Source organism: Meleagris gallopavo, chromosome 22 (genome assembly GCF_905368555.1).
Source record: "Meleagris gallopavo chromosome 22, MGAL_WU_HG_1.1, whole genome shotgun sequence".
Classification (NCBI taxonomy): domain Eukaryota; kingdom Metazoa; phylum Chordata; class Aves; order Galliformes; family Phasianidae; genus Meleagris; species Meleagris gallopavo.
In genome coordinates, this window is record NC_139425.1 from 13,298,170 (window position 1) to 13,318,706 (window position 20,537).

General features: G+C 49.6%; 1 protein-coding gene across 2 annotated transcripts; it reads left to right on the plus strand.

Moving 5' to 3' along the window:
• The first annotated feature begins 3,828 nt into the window (after positions 1–3,828).
• Positions 3,829–18,083, plus strand: SALL4 (spalt like transcription factor 4). 2 transcript variants are annotated; one of them, XM_085242052.1, is made up of 4 exons: positions 3,829–4,129; positions 11,686–14,211; positions 14,873–15,180; positions 15,906–18,083. In XM_085242052.1, exons 1-4 carry the CDS (start codon positions 4,060–4,062, stop codon positions 16,326–16,328), a joined length of 3,327 nt encoding a protein of 1,108 aa, XP_085098178.1. In that variant the 5' UTR covers positions 3,829–4,059; the 3' UTR covers positions 16,329–18,083. The 2 variants fall into 2 exon arrangements, with proteins under 2 accessions (XP_085098178.1, XP_085098179.1); XM_085242053.1 differs by lacking the exon at positions 3,829–4,129 and adding an exon at positions 6,877–7,072.
• The last annotated feature ends 2,454 nt before the right edge of the window (positions 18,084–20,537 follow it).

Genomic DNA, 20,537 nt, shown 5'->3' on the forward strand with positions numbered 1-20,537 from the left:
ATGGTTAACTGGGACTCCTAAATGCACTGCTAGGCTCTCCCCTGCAAAAAGGTCAATACTGAGACATCTCTGAAGGCTCCATTACAGCTTAGTGTTAAAAAAAGTTTGTGTACCTTGTCTGGAAGGAAACGATCTCACAGGATTCCTGTTACTATCTGGGATGTACCACTGGGTCATGAAATTCAATGAAGGCAGCACCACAATGATAAGTTACACTTACCTCCGATCTCAGTGTTTATTCAGAAGCAAATAAGTGTTTGAAAATGAATAAATGTTGCAGAGCAGAGTGCGAGCTATTCACAAAGCAAAATTAATCCATTCCTTAAAATATGTGGTTTGTATACTTGGGCAAAGGCAGATCCCTCATTCTGCCACGTAATACAAGATATTACATTAGGATGCTTCTCATGCTGTGAGAAATAGAGCTGATGGTGTTTACTCTCGCCTAGATGAAACGCTCGGGCATTTTAACAAACATCCCCAGTTTGTTTGTTTACCTGCCGGGCCCACATGCCTCTCATTCCTCGGGCCGGAGCCAGTTGGTGGCTCTTTCACAGGGTTACAGCTCCAACGTTACCCCTCAGCTCCCTTGGAGCCACTTCCTTGCAGCCACTTTCTTCAGTCAGAGGCATCTGTGGCAAAATAAGTTCTATTTGTGATGGCACGGAACGCACAGGGACTGGTGCCCCATCAGGAGTACTAACGTTAAGAAGGCGGTATTTCTGTAGCATTACAAATGCCTTAGAAATGGCAGTGTGGTCAACCTGAGTGGGACAGGCTGTGCGTGCGATGAAGAAGGAGGGAACTCCAGTGGGTACTTCTTACAGCCCCAACAGCTTCTTTCTCCTTCACCTTCCCACACTTCGATGGAGGCGTGAAGATAGTGCCACCTCCAAACTCATCCTCCTCCTCAGCCCCACAGTCGATGCTCAGATATTGCTTCAAAAATGCAAAATAATCTCTTCACAGAAATCCCAGCTGGTGGAGCGCGGTTATTGGGAATGTGACAAAGTGACCACAGCCCCACTCGTTTGGCAGTGACACTCCTGCACAGAGGGACCTCCTGGGCAGCAGAGCAGAGTGCTGCTGTGAAGGTGCAGTGGGCGCAGTGAAGGTGCACCGGGTGCAGGGCTGACCCTGCACAGCACTGTGAGCTGCCATTCATGGCCCCAGCACGGGGCTGCACAGTGCTGGCAGAGCGCCGTCACCAGGGATGCCCAGCACTGGTGTGGCTGGCAGGAGATTGTCCTTCCAGACTGTTCCTAAAAAAATAAATAAACATCAAGGCAGAAAAGGAAGCCTGCTATTTCTCAAGTCCAGAAGCTGAAATCATGCTAATCCATAGGACCGGGCTGAAGCAGAGCCTTCTGCATACGACGTAATCATTCAGCTCTGCCTATTCATAATCACAATGGAAACAGCTTCTGGGCAGTTTTTTGGGCACATTTCTCTCTGCCCGTATTTCGCAGCCCATTGTGCTTCCTCCTTGTCTTACTGCCTTCCCATCCTCTTATACAGCATCTTGTTTTTTTCTTCCTTCATTCAATGCTTCCCAACTTCCCTTCAGTTCTCTCACTCTGACAGAGCCATACCGACTGAAACCCCCATCCTCTGAAATCAATACCAAAATTTCCATTGATTTCATATAATATATTCTTTTAAATTCAGTACAAATGCTCCACGTGAGATGCCCATTTTAAATATGGATCTACTGTACAGGGCTGTCTGGCTCTCAGCATAATATCTAAAGCGCCGTTTTTAATAAATAGACTGGTGTGGGCTGGCAGCATTATGTGTAATAAATGAAAATCTGTTGGTTATACTGAGCATATCAAGTGTAAAAGGAGAAAATCCATCAGTGTAAATACCTATCTGTGGATCAATTGCTATCAATCTCGTTTAACAGTCTATTTCCCCAGGACACACTTTGGAGACAAAGAGCATTTCAAACTGCTGGCTAAACAAACAGATACAGAGAGTTCTTTGGGGAGCGTGAGGGTGGAGTAACACCACATAAAAATGATTTTAAATACCTGTTAATCTGTGCTATTCCATATTACTAAATACAGAGTTCCTCCTGCGTGTTAAGAATACCCCACCAAGAGGAGGGCTTTGTGAGGCAGTGATATTTGTGTGCTGAGGAAAGGACAAGGAAAATGGTGTGAAAAACAGAATTTGTTCCCCAGCCTCCAACAGCTGCCCAAGGAGGAAGGTGATACCTTCTGCTCTGCCACATTTTCTCTAAGATTTGTATTATCCTTCCCTAAATAAAACCCCACAGGAGACACTACAAAAGGAAAGCAAAACTCTAAGAGAACATATAACCAACAAGATCACGGTGCACGGCTCCCCCAGGTCTGCAGTGCTGAGGTCCTTTCATGGCTGGCCCACACAAACCACAGTCAGTCCTATGGACACCTGACATGGCTGTGTCCACAGCAAACTTTAAAATAATGGTACAGATCCCAAATTTTGCTGAAAAAAATGCCAAAAAAGTCACCAGTAAAAGGAGACTGTGGCATTGTGCAATGGGCTGTGGCAACAGCCCAGCCCAGTCATGTACCATTGTTTCCTCCCCCCACCTTCTAGCAAGATTGGGCTTTTTCTCTCTAAATCACTCCCCTGAGTCATCCCCCCACCCCCTCCACCCGCAGCTCTATGGATTGATGTCCGCACTCCCGCAGCTTCGCAGCTGGGGAAACGCTGTCCTCATTTTACAAGTGGGAAACTGAGGCACAGACCCCGGCAAGCAGTTTGCTGAGGGACGCAATGGTAAGCAAACATGGAGTCCAACAGGCCAAACCTCCATCTTCTGAACTCAAATGAATGCAATCCCAATCTTGGAGGCATTCGAGGCCAGGCTGGATGCGGCTCTGGGCAGCCAAGTCTGGTGGCTGGCGACCCTGCACACAACAGGGGGTTGGAACTGGATGAGCACTGTGGTCCTTTTCAACCCAGGCCACTCTATAATTCAATCACCCCTTGGCCAAATCAAGCACTCCCCGGTGCCTCGTCACCCCACTCCATTTTTTCACAGCACAGTCCCTGGAGGGGATTCAGCACGAAAGCAGAGGAGCTCAGGTCTCCCACGCCCGTTTTGCAGCCCATTCTTTCAAACCGTCCCGGAGCCGCACGCCCGTCCCCGTGGCCCGGTGGGCTCCGCTGCTGCGCTGGGGGCGGGCGGAGCGGCGGCTCTGTGCCACGGCTGGCGGCGGGGCGGTGACCGGCTGGGGCCGGGGTGGGGGGGGGGAAACGGTGGTGCGTTTTTTTCACGTGTGATCAAACGGGGGGGGAAATATGAAACGGATTCCGCTCTGTACTGACACAATTAACGTGGTGCGCGCCATCACTCTCGCTTCGAGTTTTTCACATGAATCCTTCACACGTGCAAAGTGGTTTTTTTTTGTTTTTTGTTTTTTTTTTTTTTTTAAACGCGACTGGCCCGATTTTGTCATTCCCCAGAAAGCGAGACTTAAAATAAGGCTTTAAACAAATGAAGCAACGCCAAGCGTAATTACGCGCCGTCTGGATCCGCTCGTAAAGCCCCTCAACGTGCTGCAGCACCAGCAGACCCCGCTTCGGACAATCGCTGCTCTTTCCACCTTATCTAGCGACAAGGGGGAAAATAGCATTGTCCCTTGCTTCTGCTTGCCTGCTTTCTTTAGGGGGGGGAAGCATCTCAAAAGTACAATATAAAAAGCGCAGGTGAGATAACGAAGCTATCAGCCCCGGCCGCCGCGTGTTTGTTTACTCCCCGAGCGGGATCTGCTCCCCCCCCGGGCCGCACCGCCTTTGTCACCGCGCGGGGCCGGGCCGGGACTACATCGCCCAGCGTGCCCCGGTGCGCCCTGATCAATGGACCTTATTTGAATAATCTGTGAGCCCTTGGACTCAGGCCAATCAGCTGTCAGGGACCCATGATAAATCGCAATGCATTATTGATAATCATAATTACTCTGACATGCGCATTCCGCCCAATGGGGGTAATTTCCCAACTCTAGGAATTTGTTGTGAAGAGGAAAATAATTGCTACTATTTTGCTCCCGATGCTGGTGCACCATGTCGCGACGGAAGCAGGCGAAGCCCCAGCACATCAACTCCGAGGAGCAGCCCCCAGATGCTGCAAGTGGTAAGGGGGGGCCGCGGTGCTTTGCAGCCGGGCTGATGCGCGGCGGAGGCAGCGGGGAGATCTCGGGGGGGGGGCTTTTCTTTACCCTCGTGCTTCGCCCTCTGCTCCTTCCCCCCCTCGGGCTCCGACCTCGGTTCCCCGCTGGCTTTCCGGGGCCGCTCCGCTCCCCTTCGGGGTCCCACCGCGGAGTTACTCCACGGGGCTGCCCGCACGGGGGGTTTGCGGGTTGGTGCTGCCCGCAGCACGGCCCCAGGGGCCCTCGCCCTGGCGGCCTCCGGTGCCCCGGTTCCCCCCCGTCCCGCGGAGCAGCGCCGGATTCCGCGTGGGGGGCGCGGGGTGCGGCGGCCCCGTGCGCTCAGGGTGCGGCCCCGTGGGAGGGGACCCCCAAACCTTCCCTGGGGCGGAAAGGATTTTGGGTGGGGGGGGCGGGGAGGGGTCGGGGGACGGAAGGAATTGTGAACTATCTTCTCGGGGGTAGGAAATGACTCGTTCGGTTTCGCGATTTGCGTATTTCTCGGTAGTTAGATGAAGACTTTGTGGGGCTTTTAAAAGGAGAAAAAAGAGGTTGGGGGGGGTGGGGGGAAGCGCTCGGACTATTTTTGTTGGAGATCACAATCGCCCTGGACCTTTTGTAGCTTGACCTCCAGCCATCTTTGATTTCCGACTTCCTAAAATAACTCCGGTGAGCTAACGCGGGGTGTGCGGGAGCGCTTTGTATTTGGGTGGTGCGGGGGATTTCTCTCCCGCAAATCACTCTGCCTCCTTTTCGGTGAGCTCGCAGCCCTTTGCCTTGCGAAGGGAAGAGGAAAGCATATATTTAAACTTCAATTAGCCCAGAGCCCTGGGTGGGCGTGCAGAGAAGGGGCTGTTTGCCGGCGTTTCCCCGCAGGAGAGAGGAAGGCTCGGGGCTGTCTCCGTGCCCGGCTTTCCCCGGCGGAGCCGCATCTCCCCGCAGGGCTCCGCTGCGCCGCGGACTCTCCCCGCTCTCCGTACCCGAGTCGGGCACTACGGAGGAGCGAGTGCAGCTCCCGGGGAGGCGGCGGCGGCCCCAGGGTCCGTCCCGGTGCAGGGAGATCTACCGGAGCGGCCCCGGCCGCTTCCTTAGAGTTGTGGGTGTTGTGGTCAAGCACTTCTGTAGGTCAGCTCTAAAGCTTTGGGGGGTTCTTTGCCTTCCCAGGGGCCTGCTTTTCTCGGGCGGATGGGGGGGTGAGGGAGGATTCCAGTCCTCGAATTGATCGATACCAGTGCACGTTACGGGAGCTGTTGATTCCCAAACCGCAGGAGGTTAGGGCTCTTAATTTTTTTCCTCCTCCCCCTTCTCTCTTCTTTGAGTCGAAATGTGCAATTGTTGGGTCCGGTTAATGGTGACTTAAGAATCGGCAAGCTGGCCAGAAGGCAATAAATCCCATGTTTAATGCATGACTGTTTTCCTTTGTGCATATGGTTAGGTTGGGGGATGGAGGTGATGTTTCCACATGTAAATCTCTGCCCGCTGCTGGAAAGCCACCTCCGGGGCTGCGCTGAAACAAAAGGGTTAATAACTCCCGATGCGGCCCATCGGGGCGGGGGAGGTGTGCTGCGAGGGGAGGATCGCTCCACACCGCGCACTTGGGGCAATGGGCAGCTGCTTTTGTGTTGGTCGACCTTCTTTTTTTTTTTCCTTTTCTTTTTTCCTCCCCCTGCTTTTAACATATCTCTCCACGAAACCCTCCGCCCCCCCACGAGAGCCGGAGCAGCACGGGCCAGGGGGAACCTGGCGAAGTTCTCACCCCTCCGGGGGGTTCTGCTGCCGCCGGGATGGGGCCGGGGCCGCCTTTGTGGAGCGGAGCGGGGCCCCGGAGCGCCGCCGGGATGGAGCTGCCGGGCGCCGCCCCGCGGCCGCGCTCTGCCGAGATTCCTCGGGCCGGTCCTCGGTCGGGACGCGTCCCGGCGGCGCGGCCACGAGCTCTGCGGGAACTTCGTGCCTTCCCAAATTAAAACACGTGGGTTCCGAGTGTCTGATCTCCGAAGCGGTTCCCGTATTCCCCGCTCCAGGTGTGTCCGAGTGCTGAGGGCACATAACAAAGTGGAAATACCGCAGGGATTTGGCTGGGACGTTATCGAGAGTATATACGTAATCGAAATAATAAAATCAAGTCCTTATCTCCTAGTTTGAAATGCCCTTTTTTTTTTTTGTTTTGTTTCCCGAAGCGATGCGGACCCACCTCTGCGAACAATGCGCGTTAAGCTGCGGCGCGGCCAACGCGGTGATCAATTAACAGGTCAAAAAATCAGCAGGTGGGCACCAGGGGATCATGCGACAGAGAGAAATTAGCATTTCCACAAAGGGGATGAAAATGCCCATTGTGCCCCGTAGCCGCCACTAAAAATATATAAAAAACCATCTGATTTATTCTTAAAAATACAGTATCAAATTGCAACTTTTCTCGGGGTGGTACTGGGCTTCATTTCTTCAGTTCCGCGCTCTGTGCGCGGAGTTGTGCTGATGTTGGTGAGGTGTTCGACGAGGAAAGCGACGGTTTTGATAGCGGTGGGTCTTATTATTATTAGTCCGAAATGGGCGCAGAGCGGGGAGGGGGGTGGGGAAGGCTGGGACGCGCGGGGCTGCGCGGCCGGAGGGGCCCGGGGCTGGGCGATGCCCGCTTGTTTTTCCTTTTACGTAAGTGAAACATTATATTGGTTGTAGTGATGGAGCCCTTCGCTGGGCTCGGCGGCATGTGACGTTTTGACAGAGTTGCTGCTCTAACCTTTGCCTCCTCCCGCTTGCTGTGGGTGGTAAGTTGATGTCAGGCTTACAATTAGGACTCTCATGCAATTGACCTTGGCAGCGGGGTTTGTGCCGTTTAGCTCGGTCTTAAACACTGTACTCGTGTTAAGTGTGGTCTGGGGCCGCCGCGCTCGCAGCTGCGGGAGGAGCGCACCGCGGAGCTCCGCGCAGAGCAGGTAGGGCCGGGCCGGGCTGCTCGTGCTGGGGGGAAGCTCTATTTTTGTTACAACACTTTTGCTTTGTAGCAGGACGGGGGGAGCCCCTTTGCTTTAAATAATAATAATAATAAGAAAAGTAATACCAATGTACGGGTGGCCCGTGGATTTGCGGGCCCCGCTCCCCCTCCCCGCGGGCCGTGAGTGCCCTCCGCTGTCTGCCGGGCTCCGCACGGCCGCGCCGGGAGCGGGGCGCGGATAACCGCGGGCGGGGGGCACTGCGGCGGCTCCGGGCTGTAAAGAACTTCGGAACGACCTCCGGAGGCTGCTGGGGCGGGAGCGGGGCTCTGGGCCTCTCTGGGGGAGCGTGGGGGGCTGTGAGGGGTGTTCTGGGTTCGAGAGCTGCGAACTTTTTTCTTCCACGTGCGGCTGAACGCTGCTTTGCCCCTCGGGTGCGGTGTTACCGTGGCTCACGGTGACCTTGGGCGGATCTTTCTCTTTGGTAGAGGGACGACCAAAAAGCAAGTCGCTAGATATGTGGTCAGATGGTTTAGAAAAAGGCCTTGAGAAAACCTGAAAGCACGAGGAGTTGCAGTCGGGGTAACACGTGGATGGCTGGGGTAACAAATGCTGCTGATAAATTCGGCAGAGAAACCACTGAGGCCTTTGGAATACTCCTGTACGAAATCAGTCCGAGGCTTTGCATACTCAAATGAGTGATATATTTTTTAGTTTTTTTTTTTTATAGTTGCAGTTAAAGAAAATGTGTTATTTTGCACTGGGGCAGAAGGGAAAGTTCAGACAGTTCTGGACGTGGCCAAACTTGTCAGCTGGAGGCGTGAGGGGCAGCAGGGCAGTGCTGGGGGGCACAGAGGGCACCTCAAGGCTGACTGCTCCCAGCCTGCAGGAAACGAGCACGTGTGTCCTCAGCCGAAATCATGTTCAAGTATTAGAAGCCGATCATACCTGGTCAGTGGGAAAAGTGCTCACCGAAGGCTTTCAACTGCCCAAAGGAAGAAAAAGAAAACAGTTTTTGCCCTGAGCGATTCCTTCTAAATCACATCCAAGAAAACTTTCTCACAGTTCAAAAAAAGGAGGCTGCTAATTGCTGAGCTGAGCGGTGGGCCAGCAGCGCCCTGCTTGGAATGAAATCAAACCAGATAAGATTTACTTCTCTCCTCTTTTACTGGTTCTTTCTCTCTCAAAAAAACACCTCCCTTAATTCGAGCAGTGTGGATTTTATCAGCCCTTCTTGTCGATGACCGCCTTGTCCTACACAATAGTGGATTTTTTCCATCCATTTGCCAGTGATTCAATCTAACCCCCCTGCTGGGTTTACTGCATTCTTCTAACTTATTGGATAACTAGATGCTGGGAGATAACATTCCTGAAATTCGGGGGGTGGGGAGATTTAAAAAAAAAAAAAAAAAAAAAAAAAAAAAAAAAAACACCACAGCACCAAGGCCAGGAGAAGCCCTGCTCCTGAGAAGCCTTTGGAGAGGGCAGGGCAGAGTGCTGTGCCTGGCTGGGGCTGCTTGGGAAGTGCACACAGGGCTGGGGCTCAGCTGGGTGCAGGTGGGGTGTTGGTGTCAGTGGGGTGTTGGAGTGCTCCTCTGTGTCCCAGCTGCTGTGGGGTAACAGCACCATATTCCTGCTGTGTATCTTCCAAACCACCACCAACAAAGTGTTTTGAGATAAATGAAGCACTGTACTCCATTTCCCTGAATTGTAGGGAAGCATTATGCCTTACTTTCCCTTCTGTGTCATAGAGCAGGTCAGTGCAAGTTGGGAATTCGATTCATTTGGAGTGCTTAGCTAGCCCCTTGCTGATGGGGGAGCTGGCAACCAAAATGTGATGGTGAGAGTGCCTGGCAGCTGCACCGGGCAGCCCCACCTGCTGCTCCTGGGCCTGGGGATCTGCTGCTCCATGCTGAGCGGTGGCAGGGCGGTGTGAGACCAGAAAAGTCAATTCTGGGACTCCTCAGAGTTATGGAAATGGAGAGTGTGGATTTTGTTGGAGCTGGAGGGTCTTTGGATGTAGCACAGTCTTATTGGTGGCAAAATAAGAAGGAGCCCTCAATGGAAGGGAGTTAATGATGGTATGCTTGGAAGTAGTTGAACTTTGAGAACTTGTCTAGACACGGTTATGCTGGAATACCTCCTTGGGGTGGGCTATAGTCTGTCGTGTGGGCATCCCTGCTCCACCTGAAGCATTTCACGTGGCATCCACGGAGGTGCAAATGGTGGTATGATGTGTGTGTGCTCACAGGAGAGGTGGGCAGAAAGTGTTGCACTTCCTGAAGCAAAACCTAGGGGTATTTTGCAAGTCAGGGGAAGATAAAGCTCCAAATACTCAAGGACTTGGAAAAGAGGTTTTGGTGTTTATGGCTGTGGTTCTGTGAAGTACCTGCTGGGTGGGAATAGTTACTCATGTAGTCAAGGAAAGACCCAGAGTCTGTGCAGCACAGTTAGAGAAGACACTTTTTCCACTGTTGGGTGCTTTCTTTCCCATCGTAACTGCTCAGACTCTCCCAGAGATGGGAGCTTGAAGGCATCCATTCTTGACCTCAGCTGACACTAATTATTGACCAAGCTCTGCATCATGTACTTCTTCTACTTAAGTAGTCTACAGACCAGATTTGTTTTTTCATAATTAAATTGAATTTAGACACATCAATTTCCCATTAAATTGGTCCCAACACGACAACATCTGAGTCTAAATTCCCCTTGGATTCAGGTCCTGCATCTGGGAAGTATGTCAACAAAACTCTTAGTTTTTTCATTTCCTTCATTTGTGAAAGTTGCTGGGGGGAGGGAGGGTGGTGAAAAAAAAGCGTGTCACTCTCCCTGTCTTGCTGTTTAGATAGGAGGGTTTGAAACCGTGTCGATCATAGCTAAGAACACCTCGTTCAAGGAGGTCTTGAAACGTAACCTGAAGTGAGTGTGTTTAGCAGAATGGTGTGTGCCCAGATTTGGATGTATTGCTCTGCAGACTGCAGTACAGCAGGTCTCCAGTACACAGAGGCTGGACTTGAACTAGTTTTTAAAAAAGCTTTCATGTGTACTTCCATCACTCAACACGTTAAGCAGTTAAAGTTTTGCTTAGTTGAATATATATGTATATATAATACTCTTTTACCTGGACAAATGTCAAGGTTTACAATATCACCCCCCACAGAGCTCTTATACTGCCCCAGAGCAGACGGTGAACATGCTGGGGCTGCTGCCCAGACACCTCCACCCTGCCATGCACAGGATATACACGTATCGGATGTGTGGTTCAGTTACACCTTTAAAACGAAAGCCACAGATAGCTCTGGTGCTTGCAGGGAGCTTGGTTCCATTTCAGGACGGTGTGGGTTGGTAGTGTGGAATCAGAGCTCAGTCCTGCGGTGAAGCACAGGAGATGCAGGACCTGAATCCAAGGGGAATTTCGATTCAGATGTTATTGTGTTGGGACCTGCAACGTGCCCCTGGTGTGTGTGGGAGGCGAGTGGGGGACTTGCTTGCTATACCCTGGCACCCTTAAGGGTTGGAGCACTTACTGCAGGTTGCAGGATGCTGTGTGATGCTGGGCTGTCCAGAGCCGTGCCCATTCCCCATCACTGCCGTACAGGGGCCTGGAGCTTCGCCTCCTGCATGCTCACCTACCTTGAGCTTGGCAGGAGCTTGTGCTTGAAGGATGGTTGGGTTGAGCGAAAACATCCTGTTTTGGTTTAGAATTTCTCAAACCTCTTTTCCCATTCTGGTACTTCCCTGAGTCATATTTTGTACGTGTCCTCCTGCAAATAGTGCTTGGTTTGCGGGGTGGCAGCAGGTGGAGGCAAGGGTGGACCTGTGGGTTTTGTCTCCTTTTAGTGAGAGAGAGAGAGAGAATAATTTACAGATTTACAGCACTGCATCCTCATTGGGTCTGAAACTGTGTGTCTCACAAGCAGGGCTACAGCTCGGCATTCCGGTAGTTGTCAGCATCAGTGTCGGTTCATTTCTGCCTCTGGGGTTCTTGTAAGTTAATTGTTGTCTTGTTATTGCTGTGACTTTCTAGAGGCCTTTTCACGTGCGTTCGCTTCTGAAATATTTCAGAGCTAATATTGGAGTTAATTTTGCTTCTGTCAGCCCTCTTAGGTAGTAATTACCTCCATAATGGATGAGTGAATGTCATTTACTGTATTGGTGTACAGTGAAGAATGAACTGCTCTGAGCTTTGTGCTAACAATTTTTGTGAGGCCATTAACTAAGAATTTTGAAATTCAAACAAAAATAACTGAAAACAAAGTAAGCTTATAGTAATCAGGTTTTTCCTCTGTTAGGGTGCCTGTTCTGTCTCACCTGGGTCATACTCCAAGCCATTTTGCGAGGACTAGCTGGCTTGTACTCTTCCATTTCTATCTGTAGAAGGGATTTGCGATAAACTTCTCTCAGGCCTCATGAGCCTTCCTTTTTATTGGTTTTGTGGAAAACAGAACTGAGGTGCGTAATTTCTTAATGCTGCCGGTGCACTCGTGGCAGAGGAGTAGGATTTCAGTCCACAAACTGAACTGTGGGACTCTCAGAACATCCACTGTCTTTGGCTTGCAGTTCTGGTGGGGCCAGTCTAAATCCAGCTATTAACAATGTGACTTCTTTATTTTAAGGGAGTCCACGAGACGTCCCAGGTGATGGAGATGGCGAAATGAGCTCCAAAAGGTGCCGAACAGAGGAAACAAAGATCTGTGAGAAATGCTGTGCAGAATTCTTCGATCTCTCTGAATTCCTTGAGCATAAGAAAAATTGCACTAAAAATCCACCTGTCCTAATCATGAATGACAGCGAGGGAGCAGTCCCTCCTGAAGGCTTCTCCGAAGCTGCTGTCGGGAGCTTCTCGAGTGACCGAGGGGATAGCAGGGCACGCAAGGACACTCAGGCGAAGGGCTGCGCCGGTTCTGCGGAAAAGAGAGAAGGAAAAATCGATGCCGAATCGGTAGGAGGAATGTACCTCAAAATAGAGCCCCCAGCTGCACCCGCGACTCCTGGGCTGAGCTATCTACCAAAATCCAAAGTACCGAACACTAACGTGACGTTGCAGACGATACGTGGCACTAAAGTGGCTGTGAACCAGCGTACCACCGACGCCATCGCTTCTTCAGCCGCCAGCTTTAACGCTATTCCGATGATCCTGGAGCAGCTCGTGTGCTTGCAGCAGCAGCAGCTCCAGCAGATCCAGCTGACGGAGCAGATCCGCATCCAGATCGCCATGATGGCCCCTCACGCCCTGCACCCCTCCATCGCCGCTGCCGCCGACCCGCTGAAGGCGCTGGGAGCTCACATGTCCCAGCAGCTGTCGGCCGCCGTGGCGCTGATCGGGCAGAAGGCGGGGAGCCAGAGCCTATCGCTGGAATCCTTGAAGCAAGGCAAACTACCTCATGCTAACACTGGTGTTGCGGCCGCCGGCTCGCTGGCTGCCGGCCTCTCCTCCTCCTTCCCCCTGAAGCCGGAGGCGAGCAGAACCTTCGCCGGCTCCATTTCTCGGTTCCCGAATCCTTTGCTACCTCAGTCCTCCCACTCCGTCATCTTCCAGAATCCCCTTTCGGCTGTTTCTTCTGTCATAGATTCCTCAAAGAGGGTGAAAGGGAAACCTCCCAATATTTGCGTGTCTGAAAGCAAATCGAATGCGGAGGAGCCGTTCTTCAAACACAAGTGTAAATTCTGCGGTAAGGTCTTTGGCAACGACAGCGCCCTGCAGATCCACCTCCGCTCCCACACCGGGGAGAGACCCTACAAGTGTAACATTTGTGGTAACCGCTTTACGACCAAAGGAAACCTTAAAGTGCATTTTCAGCGTCACAAAGACAAATACCCCCACATCAAGATGAACCCTTACCCGGTTCCTGAGCACCTGGACAATGTTCCCACGAGCAGTGGGATCCCGTATGGGATGTCTGTGCCACTGGATGAGTCTAACCTAATTGTGGATAGCAAACCCCTGCTGACAACCCTGCCTACCTCCGCAGCCTCCAGCGCTCCTCCGAATGCCCCCAGCCTCACGGGCACCAAGGAGCCGGCTGCCTTCTCAGCAGAGCTGCCCTCACGGCCTTCTCCAGACAGCGAAGGCGGCTCTTCCTCATCTGGGGCAGTTGGTCATGAATCAGGAACGGAGCAGAGCTTGAGCTCCCCGCAAGCTGCCTGCAGCGTGAGCATCTTCCACGTGGGCGGGTCGAACGAGCAAGGCTCAGAAACATCCAAGCTTCAGCAGCTGGTTGAGAACATCGATAAGTCCACTGCGGACCCCAACGAGTGTCTGATCTGTCACAGAGTGCTGAGCTGCCAGAGCTCCCTCAAAATGCATTATCGTACCCACACCGGGGAGAGGCCGTTCAAGTGTAAAATCTGTGGCCGTGCCTTCTCCACCAAAGGGAATCTCAAAACTCATTATGGTGTCCATCGGGCCAATACTCCTCTGAAGATGCAACACTCGTGTCCTATCTGCCAGAAGAAGTTCACAAATGCAGTTGTGTTGCAGCAGCACATCCGTATGCATATGGGGGGACAGATACCTAACACACCCATGCCGGAAAACACCTGTGACAGTGCTGAAGTGGATCCTGCTGCAGCTGAGAAGAACGGTGACATCAGCCGCCCAGATGAGAGCATGGAAAGCATGGAGATGGAAGAGGACCTGGAGTCTCAGGATGGCCCCAGGAGTTCCTCAAAACCTCCTACCCCATTCGATGCACAGTCTGAATTGCCGGCCGCAGCTGCTGGCTTCTCTGGCATTGCAGCACTGGAGAATCAAATGAAGATCGTCAGCTCTGCTCTAAACCTGCAGCGGCAAAGCAGCTTGAAGTCTAGTGACAATGGCTCTACAGAAAGCGATGGCATGACGAACGATTCGTCTTCTGTAGCTGGAGATCCAGACTATCAGAATGGCCGAAGTCCCGCTGCCTCCGAGTCCACCTCGCTGCAGGCTCTGTCCCCTGCCAACAGCCAAACTGAGAGCGTGAGGTCAAAGTCACCGAGCTTCACCAGCCAAGAAGATGTAGGCACGGGAAGTAAATCAGAGGGTCCTGAGAGTGCTGCTGGAGAGATGGAAGGGGTCGTTGCTTTGGATTTAACTTATGGCAACATTGGTCGGAAAGTCATTAAAGAAGAACCTGGGCTACACTTTGCAAATGGAGAGTATGGTGAGTAATGTGAAATGCTGGCAATAAGGTGGGGTGGGGGAGTGGGGTGGAAGAAAGTCTTCCCTAGCAGGACAGGCAGGAGGCAAAACCTATTCAGTTCCCTCTTCTCCGTTTAGACCAGGAGTGCTTTCCTGACTCTGACTCAAAATTAAAAAAAAGTTCAAGGCTTTAAAAAAAAAAAAAAAAAAAAAAAGACATCTCATGTAAGGGGGGAGCACAGCTCCTTAGAATAAGTAGAGGCTATGCGCTTGCTCCTTTCTTGGACATACCTGATACTTCCCTGTAGCCATTTAAAATATACACATTGATGTTCTGTGGAAAACCGCTTAACTCGAGAATGTGGCATTAAAAACTGGAGCATTTTGTGGGGTTTTTGAGCTCTTTAGCACCGAGAATGATGTTTATCTAAATTTGGTGAGGAAGTGAGAATGTTGAAGTCTTAAGTTCACTAGAAAAGACAGGAATGAGAGGATTAGTTTGAGAGTAGCAGCCCTACCATAGGGCTGTACAGGGCTCTGCAAGCATGTATCTCTAAAGGTGGGGACCTCTGTATCCCAGGCAGACTTTTCCTTGAATGCAGATGTAGGTGGGATAAATACTCTGGGTGTGGGTGTGTATATATGTGTGTGTATATGTGTATGTATTCCTTTTTTCTCTCAAGGTCGAAATAGTATCCCAGCTACTTTCGTTAGAGCTCCACCAGCCCTCATAAAAATGGAAATACCAAGTGAGCGTCCCATTAGCACTGGCCATTTCATTGGCCCACCAGCTCTCTCCCCTGGTGTTGCCCCCCTCCTCGTGCCACGACCGAAATTCTGCCGTCCAGCCAAACAGCACATCTGCACTACGTGTGGGAAGAACTTCTCCTCCGCCAGCGCCCTGCAGATTCACGAGCGGACGCATACAGGGGAAAAGCCATTTGCCTGCACCATCTGTGGGAGAGCCTTTACAACGAAAGGGAACCTGAAGGTAAGCTGCCTCCTGCACTGTGATCCCCTTTGCTGGGGAAGGCCTTACCGAGGAGGGAGGAGCTATTGCTGTTGGGAACAGCTTGGGTTTTCTTTTGGCTCTTCAAATGGTCGCTTTGACTCCTGTCTGCCTGCCTTCACATCAGTCCATTTGCCCTACAGGGGACTCGCAGCTCCCTGGTGCAGTCCTACGAGAAATCTTCAGATTGCTTGCATAAATGCATTTGGGGAGGGAAGACGTTAAACTATGCAATTTGTGAGCAATCACTTGTGGGAAGCAGCAGCACCTTGTGTGCGGCATGGAAGATTGTAGCTTAAGTGTAACATCTCTTCCAAATTGCTTGGTGAGGCTTTTTTTTCTTTTTTATTTTGCATTGAGTAGTACTTCTTCAGGGCAGTCTGTTGGTGGCAAATAACGTGGCTTTTCTTTTTTGAGAGGTAGGGGAGCAACCATGCTGACGTCATTCCAAATAAGTGTAAGAACGCACTGCTACGAGCACTTCAGTAGTAAGCTGAAGAGCCGTGGTTGCATAAGGCTGCTGAATGACTGTCGTGCAGGTGGAAGGGTGAGGATAAAGGCAGGCGAGAACTAACCAGCTTAAACGCCTACCTGAAGGCACACTATGAATGCACTCATAGCTTCTTCTAGTTGCAAGCGAAGCAGAATGTGAGTTCGTCATAGAAGAATTGTGGCATTAACGATTCTCTGTTTCCCTTCTTGGAAAGGTCCATGTAGGAACTCACATGTGGAATAATTCCGCCAGGCGGGGAAGGAGGCTTTCAATTGATAACCCCATGGCTCTACTGGGGAATGACCCCAAGAAGGTATCCGAAATGTTTCCCAAGGATATCATGGCTCCTTCAGTGAGCATTGACCCCACAGTGTGGAACCAGTACACGGCGGTACTCAGCAATGGCATAGCGATGAAGACCAACGAGATCTCAGTGATCCAGAGCGGCGGCTTACCGAGCCTTCCGGGCAGCGCTGCGGGTGCGTCGGCAATAAGCACTGCGACGGTTTCCAAAGCGGATGGGACCCAGTCTGGGGCTGCTTCTGAAACGGAAAAGGCCGGCGGTGCTGCTGCAGACAACGTGCCAAAACATCAATTCCCTCACTTCATGGAGGAGAACAAAATTGCTGTTAGCTAAGAGCTCTAGTGAAGATGACGTGCAGAAAGAACAAATATATATATACAAACATATATTTTTAAGAGATTCCACTTCAGCCTCCTATTTTCCTATTGACGTGCAAATGATTTTATGGTTGTCTTTGTAAGATTACGTTGCCCAGAGTACAATCATGGTATTGCTTTGCAAATAGTAAATAATAAAGAATAGGATTTCCTTTTATTTGGAAAGATGCGGGTCTTGCAAAGTAGTTCTTACGTGTGACTTTAATGTGTACAGCCTTACAGAAATTTCTACAACTTGAAATTCCAAAGGTTTAGATTATTTACCTCTTCATTTAGAGTGAAATACTTGGGGGTTTTAAATAGAGTGGAAACAGCCTACTGTTGGTGGAGAAGCTTGTATTTACTGATAAGAAATGAAAGCTGTTAATGCGGGTAAATATCCTAGAATGTCTGCCGCCCTCTTAGAAGTAGTTCTTCTGTTTGAATTTTCGGCTCTGTGTGATTTCTGAATGTACTTTTTTTTTTTTTTTTTTTTTTTTTTTACTATAATGGCGATAAAAATGACTTTTTTTTTTTTTTAAATTCCTTTTTGCCTCAGAAGTTCTATGAAAGGAAGTTGCTGTTTTTCTTCAATCACCGCTTCTATGGAATTCTGTTTCATTGACTGCTGCTTATTTAATAGTACTACTAGAACAGTCCTCCAAGTATAGTGCCAAAACCCCTACTTCCAAAGATGTGCAGTTTTTCCTAGATGTTTTATTTCAGTATCAAGAGCCCAAAGCGAATGTGGGTGGCTATGTATATACTTTTTTCTTTCTTGAAAGGGAAGACTTGCCTTGGGAAGTCAGGTCTAAAAGCTCTGCAAGGAATCTCAGGTGACTGTTGCAATTAGGCATGGGAACTAGTTTCCTTAGCAAGAGACTTTTTTTTTTTTTTTTTTTTTTAGTTTTATTGTTTTAATTTGAGTAATTTAGAAGATCAGTCTGTGTAAACCTGTATTTAAATATGAAGTATTCATGCTTAGGTTAAATGTTTTTTTGGGTTTTGGATGGCATTCCTACTCTGGTCATTAAGTTTCTTGGTGGTCTGTTAAGTTGCATTCTGCCAAAATGGTAATTAATGATCCGTGCATATTGTATGAAGGTTGCTGGGATGGTCATCTGGATTCTAAGTTATCTACCTCATTTTTTTCTTTTTGTAGATGTAGTGTCTATTTTTCTATTAATGACCACTGTAATAAACTGAGATTCAAGCAGATGCTTCCATGCACTATCTGAAACCAAAACATGATGTATTAGTGGAAGCACCTGAAGACTTACTGGACTGACCTTTCACTATTCCTCTCACGTCTGCTGGAACTGTGTGTCATGGGATCTAAACCAGACTGGAAACTGAGCGTTTGGTAAAGAAGGACTGAGCGATGGAAAGAAGTCTTTGGGGACCACAGGAAATCAAGTCCAGTCTCTGTTGTGGAAGGCTCCAAAAGTACAGATTACCAAAAGTTTGTGTAATGTTGTTGCACCTGATTCTTGCTTATGATCTCTGTATGCCGAGTTGTGCCTTTCCTGCTGGACTTGTAAGTGAGAACATACCAGTACCTGTTTACACTGTAAGATGGATATTGTTACATGGAACATGCAAAAGGCATCCCTGTTGTCGAGTTTTCTGCATTGTGAATGTATGACTTTTATGTAAGAACTCTGTAGTTTTGAGTATCTACTGGCGAGTTTCTGTTGGCATTTTGAGAATAAATTTTGGGATGGCTTTTTCACACCTAGTGCTTAAGTTTTTCTGGTGAAGCAGGAACAAGTGTACTGAAGTCAGAGCAGCTGTGTTGCTGTGAGAGTAGTGTGAGCACAGCACGCCTGTGGTCTCTGCTCATCAGCCTCTCCTCTCACCTGAAGGCCTTCCCTGTTCCTTTTTGCTACTAGCTCACTCAACAGGGGACTCTGCATTTGTGAATGCAGCATGCTCACTGTTCAAGCGAAGGCAAAGATATACGGCTTAAAATGTTGAACTTGAACTTGAAAACTTGCTTGATCTTTTTTTTAAAATAAATAAGTCTGTAATATATTAGCTGTATTCTAAAGAAACATTTCCCTTGACTTGCCCTTTTAGTCCAAAATGTTTTGAAAAGCAAGCAGGGACTTCAAGGGGTGGGGTTCCCTCAGTGTGAGTTGGGTAGCAGCTCCCCAGGTGAGGCTGATGAGCGCAGGCTGGAGCAAAGCATGGGTGGCTGTGCTGGTGGTCCAGGTGGAAAGGACCTGCAGCAGTGGGAAGACAGAGAGGCTGAGACAAAGGAGTGGGGATAAGCAATGTGTCTGTTTGTGATGTTTTCCTGATGAAAAGCACTGTGTTTGCAGCAGTTTGTGGGTGTAGGTAGGTACATTTGGGATTAGAAGAAGTGGCTGCCTGCGTTTGCGAGACAGCAGTTGAGGCAGAAAGCTTTCATAGCAGCTGGGTGATGCCACGCAGTTGCTGCTTTCAGTGGTGCTCAGCCCCTGCTGCTGGGCTCTGGGGCTCCCATCCTGTGCTGGGCTGTGGCTGAGCACTGGACGTGCGCTCAGCTCTGTCTCACGTTCATCACTGACCTAGAAAAGTGTCTCTTACTGCACACCCAGCAGGGCAGGAAACGTAACTCAGAAGCAAAAAACCCAAACCGTGAGTTGCACACTGCTGCAAATCATTACGTTATCTATTCTATATTTTCTATTTTTTGAACTTAAAAAGCAACTTATAACAACTGAACTCAGTTGCTTGTAGCCTTCTTCTTAGCCTCGTAGCCGCCTTCTGTTAATGCTACTGATACTTGAGAAGGTGTCTGACAGATGCTGATTTATTGATGTGATTTTTAGAGCTGTGGAGGGGTGGAGGGGGATCTGCAGCCTGCATGCCCTTGGGATGGTGGTACAGGGGATGTTTTTGGATTCCCTCCCTATCTGGTCCAGCAGGACACAGTAAACAGCAAAATAAATAAATAAATAAATAGAAAAAAGTTTGCTAACTGTTGTATAGAAAAGTTTCTATGCTTTTGCTTAGCTAGATGTAAGACTCCAGTTAGCTCATCTCAGCTTTCAAACCAGCACCAATGCTGGGCCACAGGAATGTGAGGCCTGCTGTGCCAGCACCAGGGCTGCATGGAGCAAAACGCTGCTGGGCGTCCTGCACTGCTGCTGCAGTAAGGCAGGATCTGTGCTGCAACCCTTCATGTGTGATACCTTCCTGGGTCCTCAATGGCTGTGCAATCCCGTGATGACTGAGACGACTTCTGAATCAGGCTAAGAGTTGGCTTAATGGTCCCTTGCACTCCTGAAGACCTTTCTCTGCACGTTTGTTTCAGGAAAAAAAATCGTCCCTGTGCAGTCTCTATGTTCAGAGCAGCAAACACAGTCATTTGTTGGCACACTGGCTGTTCTGGTGAAGCCAGCTTGGTTACTCAGGTCCTTAATGTTTAGCAGACAGTCGCTCAATCGGCTGGTTTCAGTATCTACATCTCTGCATGTATTCTCAGCTCACCGTGTCCAGATTTGGAAAAGTGTAATTTCTTCATTTTCCCTTCCTCTGTTCCCCCATCGGTTTTGTCAAACTGACACAATGACCAGTGTCTAGAGATGGTTTTTGTAAAATTTACAAACTTAAATTGTATGACAAATTTATAAACCATTTATTCTCAGTTTGAAGGTTTTCATTTCTTTGATCCCACCCACAGGATGTGCAACAACAGTAAAAATTAGCATGGGAACAGCTTGGAAAACAGCTGAAGCTAATAGCAAAATCATCTCAAGCACAAATAGAATGAAATGGGTGTTTATTTTTCTTGAAATCAGCACCTTTTTCTGCCTTTGTTCCTTATATCTGACGGCTGTCCTGAAGGAATGACAGCTTGACAATATTCTTGTTGTGAAAATTCGATATTGAGGGATTGTCCTCCTCTTGATCTGTAACACATAATTGTGTGAGGAGGGAAAAGATCCCGTACAAATACTGCACTTCCTCAGATCAGCGTGAGAAGTCTCTGCTCTGCAGCTTCATTATGAGAACGCCAAATGTTCCCTCCGCAGCAAAGCCTATGGCAGAATGAGCTTTATTGTAGTTTCCCTTAGCAAGTGTTGATGGATTTATGGAGGGCTTCATTAAATATGGGCTTAAAGGATATCCGCTATCGCCCACTTGTCAAAAGAAAAAAAATAATATCAAAGCCGTCTGCGTGGATCAGAGATGCAGG